At 31.5% G+C, this 9360-nt stretch overlaps 1 protein-coding gene across 1 annotated transcript; it reads right to left on the reverse strand.

Moving 5' to 3' along the window:
- Positions 1-4134: 4134 nt before the first annotated feature.
- On the reverse strand, positions 4135-8613 carry LOC123887537 (bark storage protein A-like). Its single transcript, XM_045936869.1, has 5 exons — positions 8298-8613; positions 8029-8096; positions 7788-7943; positions 5241-5474; positions 4135-4623 (listed from the first exon to the last, which is right to left on the reverse strand). Exons 1-5 carry the CDS (start codon positions 8548-8550, stop codon positions 4291-4293), a joined length of 1044 nt encoding a protein of 347 aa, XP_045792825.1. The 5' UTR covers positions 8551-8613; the 3' UTR covers positions 4135-4290.
- Between the last annotated feature and the right edge of the window lie 747 nt (positions 8614-9360).

Here is a 9360-nt window from a genome sequence, read left to right on the forward strand (position 1 = left end):
CAAATCTCTTCATGATACTCTTCACCTCATCAAATCTTCAAAACTTCATTGTCTTTGTTTCTTCACCTCTTCACCTCATCAAAGCTTCACCAAGATATCTCCAAACTCTGTTTGTTCTTCACCTCATTAAAGCTTCACCAAGATAATGATGTGGAGGCCGATGGGGATTATGATGAAGACAATGAGTTTGAGCCTATTTTTTGAACAAATGAGTTTGAGCCTTGAGGATGATTTTTAGACTTTGATGATGAACTTGAGTTTTAATTTTTAGTTTTCTTTATTGATCTAAGTGTTGGAGACTTGACTTTTGCTTATTTATTTTGCTTGACTTTTGTTGGTACTTTTGTTGGAGACTTGAGCTTTGTGTTTTGAATTTTTGATTTATGAATATTTTATGGATTTTGAGATGTTTGTTTTATATGTTTATAGTATTATTTATGTAATTTATAAATAAAAAAAATGAAATAGCGACATTTGATCTGGGACTGATAATTTGTTTGTGTGTTTTATACCTGAAGAGCTTTGTGATGGGGTGTCATCTCACCTTAAACTGGAGTACCTATCACAATTACAGCTATCCGAAGAAAATGATATTCTGGAATCACTACCCACAATGGTTAAAAGAAAAATTTTAATTGCTTTATCCGATGCGGTGACAAATAGTAATCTATTCTACATTTATTATTTTACATTAATAATTATTATTTTACATTAATTTTTGCATTAATCATTATTTTACATTAATTATTATTTTACATTAATAATTATTACCAAATAGGGTTTTAAAAATCGGACCGGACCGACTGGTTGAATCGGAAACCGGAGGTGCATCGGTCTGGTCCGGATGTTGGATCGGATACGCTATTTAACCGGACGGAACCGGTAAAACCGGTGAACCGGCGGTTTTGAAAAACCGGCGAGTCAAGTGTGTGTGTTTTTTTTTTTCTGCACCAAAACGGCATCGTTTTGCTATTTTTTTCAAAAAAAATAAAATAAAATAGAAAAAAATATTGAAATGGAATTGGAAAGAAACGGTAAGAAGATTAGAAAAGAAAGAAGAAAACGAAATAGAACTTCACAAGCGGTTCCAAGGTTTTCCAGATCTAACCTTTGTTTTTTATTTTTCTGAAAAAATAAAAAGTTTGAAACTTTTTGTTGAATCATAAATAACATTGTAGAAGCTCAAATCTCATATCTGCATCATAAATCAACTACACAACTAAATTTTGATAAAAACAAATAATAAATAAAACATGAAAAAGGTTGAGACTTGAGAAGATGGAGGAGGACAACGACGACAAAATGTATGAACGGGAGAAACTCTTATCTAGGCACACACCCAACACTTCATTGTTGGGCACAACCAATAAAAACCTTCCACATCATTAAAATCAAATAAAATATAAATTGTAAAAATCTAAGGTAACCGAACCGGTGAGGTGGCCCTTCTTCTCTCCTCTTCTTCCATTGCCACTGTTTTCAACTACCCACCCACACTGCACACCGCTTGTTTTCGTCCACTGCGATGGCAAGACCTTCCACCATGATTGATTCCTCCTCCTCCCATGGCACCAATTGAAAGGATTTCAAATTTTATTATTATATTAATTATCAATTTTTGTTCGTGCTTCTGTGGATTCTATTGCCAATTTTATTGATAAATTTTTAGTTGTGAATTTGACCGTGAATTGGATCTAGTTCAAACCGCATGTTCTATTTTTCTTTATTAATTGTTCAAAGGTGCACTGGTTTTGTCAAATTTGACATTGAAATGAAACCATATGTAAATTGTAAAGTACCGAGAAGAAAGAGAGAAGAGATTTTTTTATAATTTATGATTTAATTGATTTTAATGTTGTGGAAGGTTTTTATTGGTTGTGCCCAACAATGAAGTGTTAGGTGTGTGCCTAGATAAGAGTTTCTCGTATGAACGGTTCCATATACTGCACAAACTCCTTGAGATCGATATCCACTAACCTATCAAAGTCAAACTGTGACATGAATAATGAAGGACACTGTCACACTCTATTGGTGGTAATTAATACCCCACTACAAGGTAATGTCTATTGGCATTTTTTTTTAAAATCGAGTCGTCCAATCGGTTTAATAACTATATAATTTTATTATAAAGATTGGTTTATTTTATTGGTTTAATCTGGTTTAATCCGATTTATCATGCGGTTCGACCAGTGATCCAGTGGTTCGATGATCGGTCCGGTTTTTAAAACACTGGTACCAAATTATAAGTCACATTACATTACCAATGAAACATTTAATATTACTTTTCCTATTATACCCTTAACTATTTATTACTTTCTCTTGTTTCAAATATTCAATTTATCTTTCTTATACCATTAATGAAGGACAATCTTGTAAACTAACTCATAATTTCTCTTTTTCATACGACATTAATTACATTTCTTAATTTGTGTAATTTGACTAAAATGACTTATATTTTGGACCTAAGGGAGTAATAAAATTACTTCATAATGAAAAACAGAATTGAATGCATAAAATTAATAAATATCATTCTATAAAATAAATTGAAAATGACTTAAGAGGTTCAAACCAAAAGTCTCAACAATGCACACAAGCGCATGGTATCATATCCAATCTTATTATATGGTTAAGGAAACTAAAAACAGAAAGTTTTGAAAAGAAAAAAATACTTTTTAAACTTTCGAGGAGTTGATTGCACAAATTTCAATGTCAAATTAGTATTTTTGCATCCTTAACCAGTGCACCAGCATTTTCCTTATTATATTTATTGATATTTTTGAAGTTTAACCGATTATTTGCAGGTGATATAGTTGCGGGTTTCCAATCAATAATTTTTAGTTTTAGTCAAAAAAAAAAAATCAATAATTTAGCCAAGATATTTTCGATGTTTCATTAATATCATGCTTTTGTTAAAAAAATAAAAATTGATGTGAACTAGTGCGGGCAGCGGGCCGGGTAACTCGTTACCCGCTCGAAGGCTCGACTCAAGTACTCGACTCGTTAGACCGCTCGTTATTTAACGAGTAGGGTACAAGCACAAGATTGTGCTCGTTTAAAATACCCGACTCGCTCGTTTACGATTATTTACATATGAAACTAAATGTGGGTTGACGTTGCGATATCAAAAACAAAAATCGTATCCGAATAGGTGTCCGGATGCTGCCCTTTTTCATCAGGCTTCAGTAAAACATACTAAAAAAAATAAAATAAGGAAAAGGGAACCCCTAAACTAGGGCATCCAACAAAAACCTAAACCGGACCGAACCAAAATTGGTGGAACAGGTTGGAACCGAACCGAAATCGGTTCGTAACCCTACTTGAGTTTGTTCTCAATTTTCGTATTAGTAAGATAATCGAAGGGTCTGATTTTGGGTTATTGGTTGATTATCCGTAATTTCATTTTTTGTTGTTTTTCAGGTTCAAAAGATGATTTATTGAAGAAGATGAAGCTACAAATCTGAATATTTTCTTTGACTTTGTTGGTTGATTATCTATAATTTATTTTTTCTTTTCTTTTTTATTTTCATTTAGGGGTTTACAGGTTCAAAGGAAAATTTCCTTGAAAGTGACAATGATGTTATAGATTTAAAGATAAAGACTTTCCTTTTATTTGAACGTGTATGAATTTTGATAATTTATTTTGATTAATTTAGAGTTTGATTACCTTGCTGAGGAACTGAAGAAATGAATTTTACGGCAGAAGCTTCAAAATTGGTTTAGAAAAGCAAAGGTTGCAAAAATAAAGACGATTTAAGAAGAATTATGACCGGAGAAATGTTATTTCAACATAATATTCTAACAAAAATACAACAAAGTTTCACTTTATGCTTTTTTTAATATTTTTTGCACATTTCGATAATTGTGCTGTGAGTGGAGAAATGTTGTGTCGTATTTTTGTCCGGTCTTTTTGTGTTCATATAACACTACTCTTATGACTGAGAGCCCTCTTATCTCTCAATTTTTAATATGCAAATCTAAAATGGGACAAATCTTCCACCATTCCAGCTGGCGAGCTTTATAACTTCAACCACCGAATAATTCAAAGTTCAGACACAACGTGAGTAAAACCTGACCAAAAATTATTTCTACCGAGAATCTAATTCGAGTTTTCCCAAACTATTCTCTCTTATTATATTCCTTTTTCAAATTCAAATTAGATTTCATATGCTTTTTTATTTTGAGTAGATGAGAATACATGATATAAGAGAGAATTTGAAACACATGATTTTTTTCTCCCTCTAAAATTGTCCCTTGCTTACACTTTAAGAAACATATTAAAGCCACTAATTATTATAATAAAGAGATGAATTTAACAAGAACATCAAATGCATTTTGGGAGGCTAATGATAAAAAGATTGATACTTCATTGGTCAATGCAGAACCTCCTCCAGCTAAATCAGACAATGCTCTAATGGCAATGAATGGTATTTTTTGTTGGAAACAAACTAAAGCAACAGCAGCACTTTCCATGTCTGTTGGAGTAACATCAAATTTGGACTTCAAATGATCTCTATAAGCTCTGTTGTCAACAAACACATTGGCACTTACCCCATTCTTTACTCTCACTACAATAGGCTTTCTTGGCAAGCAAGTTTTGTTAACACAATTACTCAATTCAACATTCTGTACAGAAAAAGTGAAAAGTTACCCTAAATAATTATACATTTTTATTTGTGTAATGGCTCAAATGAGAATTGAGTTGCGTGCAATCACATGCATTTAGTTGCATCTGAACCGTTCGATCAAAATCAAAACAATAAATATCAGACAATTTAAATTTCACACGCAATCGGTCACATTGCACACAATCTGAATTCCTCAAAATGACGACTATATTGATGGTTTTTATTTATCAAATGTCAAATAGGTCTCAAGTTTTTTTTAAGTACCAAATTTAAACCTTTATTCTTTAAAAATACTCTATTCAGGTTTGAATTCACTTTTAAGAGAGTCAATAGTGATTTTGTAGACTTAAAAATTATTGTTATTTTTGAAAATTCTCGATAAAAATTGATTTTGCATCAAGAATTAACGATAATTTTTAACTACGATTCATAACTTTTAACTTCGAATATAATTTTTATACTCAAATTTATTATTCAACAAACTTTTATGTAAACATATAGAAACGTAAATAATTTTATTTAAACTCATTTTTAACTGATTTTCAAAATCAATTTTTGTTACCGCAGAACTAGAAAAGCACTTATAATGAGATGGTGAATTGCGGTTGAACTCACCTTGAGGTTTCTTGCAATTTCAAAGTATGTTTTGTCAACTGGAACCCAAAATGCAGATTGCCAAACTTCAGGAGTTCCATCGACAGGAAAAATTTTCTCTGGTTGATACCAAACCTTGTTCAAGAGATTTTTCACTGATTTGGAATGTTTTGTGTAGTTATTGTAATCAGAAAACTTAAGATAACCAAATTCTCTGTTGAAATCTCCATTGTCTTCATCCTTATCTCCAAACCTCTGCTCAATTAAATCATAAAAGTTAGATCAAATTATTATATTTAGGATTGAATTCAAATTCACCGTAGGTGTTAAGATTTTTACACGGTATATTAATTGTAATCGAACACATGACCTTTTAGTTATATTTCTTTATATACTTACCACTATGCCATATCAATTATGATGAAATAATTTTTTAACCAACAAGTAATCAACATTATTTAAATGCACACTTTTTAAACTTAACACGTTTTATTTTTCTTTCTAAAAACAAAAACCACTTTTTTTTTCCATCTACAAAATCAAATATGTTACTGCGTTTTTTTAATTTTTTTTTTATATAGAAAACCCAATTTTTTTTTCCGTTTTATACATATTCATTTTTTTATTAAATAAAAATCATCAATTAAAAACACATCAATATATAGTCTTAAATCATCTATCTTTCATCTATATATAGATGAAGTTTCACGTGTTTTCTGTTTTCATTGCCAATATGGATCATCAAAATGAGGAAAAAAGACTGGGTCTTTTCTTTCTTTATGGATATGGAGGAACTGAAAAAACATACATTTAGAGAGCTATGTCTGCCGCATTAAGATCAAAGGGTGAGATTGTTCTAATGGTAGCGTCAAGTGGGATAACTGCTTTGCTAATTCTTGGAGGTATAACTGCATACTCAAGGTTTGCAATCCCCTATAAATGTTCATGAGACCTCTTCGTGTGAGATACGTCCAACAAATGATCTAGCAAAACTGATGCATAAACATTGTTTTGAAGTCGTTGATCGTATTTTGAAGGATATACTACAGGAAAAAAGCTTTCCATTTGGTGGAAAAGTAGTTGTTTTGGGTGGAGATTTCGTCAGATTCTTCCTATTATACCAAAAGGAACAAGAGGTTGTTAATTCCACTATAAATTCTTCTCAGTTATGGAGATTTTGTGAGGTGCTTACTTTGACAACTAACATGAGACTACAGACTGACAATTCAGATTCTGACATTGAAGATAGTGGATTTTGGGTATTGGTGATGGAAGTATTGGACAATCTAATGACTCGGATATCACAATACAGATATCACCAGATCTGTTGGTTCCTAACTTAGGTGATCCTCTTTCATATATTGTTCAGAGCACGTATCAAGATCTATTGCACAATATGAATGATCCAACTTTTTTTTCAAGATACAACTATATTAGCTCCTAAAAATTCAATTGTTGATGCAATCAATGATTATGTGTTGGATTTAATTCATTCAGAAGAAAAAACTTATTTGTGTTGTGATTCTCCGTGTCATGCCAACTCAAATGTTGACACACCAGATGATATTCATACCCCTGAATTCTTGAACACCATAAACTCTTCTGGAATTCTGAATCACAAACTAAGATTAAAAGTGGGAGTACCGATAGACATTGAACAATCTTTAGGGTTATGCAATGATACTTGGTTGATAATTACAAAAATGGGAACATATGCTGTTGAAGGGAGAGTGATAACCGGCAACAGTATTGGTGAGAAAGTTTTTATTCCTAGATTATCATTGACTTCTTAAGATAAAAGAATACCTTTTAAGTTTAAACGTCGACAGTTTCCAATGGTTGTTTCATTTGCTATGACTATCAATAAGAGTTAGGGCCAGTCACTTAAACATGTTGGTGTGTATCTTCCACAGTCAATTTTCTCCCATGGCCAACTATATGTTGCAGTGTCAAGAGTAACTTCAAGGAAAAACTTGAAAATATTGATAACCGGTGAAAAAGGGGAAGACACGAACGAAACTGAAAATGTGGTTTACAAAGAAGTTTTCCATAATGTTTAATAGTTAATTTGTAAACTATTTATCTATATCTATCGTTGTACAGAATATTATTATTTTTATCATTACTATATTTTGAGTTGTTTTTATTTATTCTTTTTGAAATTTTTTTTTTTAATATTATATATGCTGGTGTACAAAATCCGTGCGATAGCACGGGTCGGTGACTAGTAATTCTATAAATTAACACATATTTTTTCATTTTTTAAATGTTTCACTCAAATATTTTCTTGTGGGATGAAGAAAGGGTTCACATTTTAACTTGCAAACTGTATTTCATTAAAAATTGTTTCATGAGAGATGAAAGAAAAATGAAAAGGACAAAAGTTTGATTTTTATAACGTTCGCATCTTAGGATTCAAAACTTATTTTTTCTTTCTAATTTTTACTATTTACACACCAGTCAACTAACTCGCAAGACGGATAAAATTGGAAATTCAGAGCACATGAGAGACATAAAGGGCACCGAAAAGAAAGGACTCTCTAAATAATTAAAGTAACTTGTGTCTACCTGCCAATGCCATTGTCCTGTATGGGCCCAATACTGTGGAATTGTCACATCCCCAATTTGGAATTTAGAATTCGCATTACCAGCAATTCCATAATGTAGAACTCCTTTTACATTAAACAAAGTAAGCAACAATTGGGTAGCAAGACCTGCATTTAGCTACACAAGAAATAAAAAAGAAATTAAAGGAATGAAATATAATTACAATTATTAGAAGTTTAAGTAAAGAAGAAACATAGCTTACCATACTCTCGCCGGTCATAACAACAATAACCTTTTTCATTTTCAATTCGCCAATACGAAAATGTCTTCCTACATTGTTAGTGTAACAAAAATCAATTGATGCCGAAAATGTCTTCCTACATTCTTCTTTTAATCTAAAATACTACAACGAGTTGTAGAGGATCCAATTGGAAATAGAGGCACAAAGAGGAAGAAGACATAGTATATATATGTGATTATGTGATACAAGTATAATCAAATAATTGAACAATATATTGTTGTAAAAATTACCAGCAAAGTCAAAGTAAGGGAACTTATTGTGAGGCACAAAGCTTGATGATTGAAGAAGAGGGTTCAACTCAAAGGCATTTGGCACAACTATACCAAAATATGGTCCTTGATTATTGATATTGCTGATTTCTCTCCAACAAAGTTGATTAATTGCACCATAGGCCTTGATACTACTTCCCAATAATACAATCACAAGGACAACTAAAAACTCCATTCTCTTCCAATGGTTATATCTTTTAGGTGCTCCAATCATGAAAGTATATATAAATGCACATAGATAAGGTTGTGAAAGTATTAAATAATGTCACGCAAAAAATGAACAAAGCATAAAATGAACACTGAGAATCTTTTTAGAGTTTTGCTAGGAAGTGTTCAAAACGTGTTAAAAATTTAAATTAAGAGCATCCACAATGGAGATACTCATTTTTGAGTATTTAACTGGACCCCACGTGTACACATTACTCATTTATAATATTTTAATAAGGGTCTTGCTAACCAGTGCCCCCGGGGCACTAGTTAAGGAACCAAAAGAAGAAATAAAATAAAAGTTGTGCATAGAAAACATCAAAATATAGATTTTTGTTGTATTGACTACACAATTTCCAAGTAAAACTTTCTAAATTTGAATCCTTAACAAGTGCCCCTGGGGCACTATTTAGCATTTGCCTTTTAATAATAGTATCTAATAAGTACTCAATCCCTCAAACCCAACATCTCTTAAAAAGTTCTAATTAGGCCCTACCAATAACACATTTCACCAATAATTATACATCATTATAAATGGGACCCACAAAAACAAAATAGGTACTAATGATTATTGTAGAACTAGTACCTATTAGGTACTCAAATTAATATTGCTCCAATTGTAGTACCTAATAGGTACTACACCATTGGAGATGGTCTAAAGATTTCACAGTATTTATCTAACAACCAATGATAATAAGCTATAATAGTAGATTTACATGTGATACCTACTAATTAGTTAACTCATGCAAATTTGCTTATGTAACTTATTCTTATTAATTAATTGTTGAATAAATATTCTCAATTCTTCAAAGAGTGA

Source organism: Trifolium pratense, linkage group LG5 (genome assembly GCF_020283565.1).
Source record: "Trifolium pratense cultivar HEN17-A07 linkage group LG5, ARS_RC_1.1, whole genome shotgun sequence".
Lineage (NCBI taxonomy): Eukaryota > Viridiplantae > Streptophyta > Magnoliopsida > Fabales > Fabaceae > Trifolium > Trifolium pratense.

Coding starts and splice junctions, on each gene's coding strand:
- LOC123887537 (XM_045936869.1), bottom strand. CDS start 8,550: ATGATTGGAGCACCTAAAAGATATAACCATTGGAAGAGAATGGAGTTT. Junction 8,097..8,297: donor CCCTTACTTTGACTTTGCTG/GTAATTTTTACA, acceptor CTAACAATGTAG/GAAGACATTTTCGTATTGGC. Junction 5,475..7,787: donor CAGGACAATGGCATTGGCAG/GTAGACACAAGT, acceptor TTAATTGAGCAG/AGGTTTGGAGATAAGGATGA.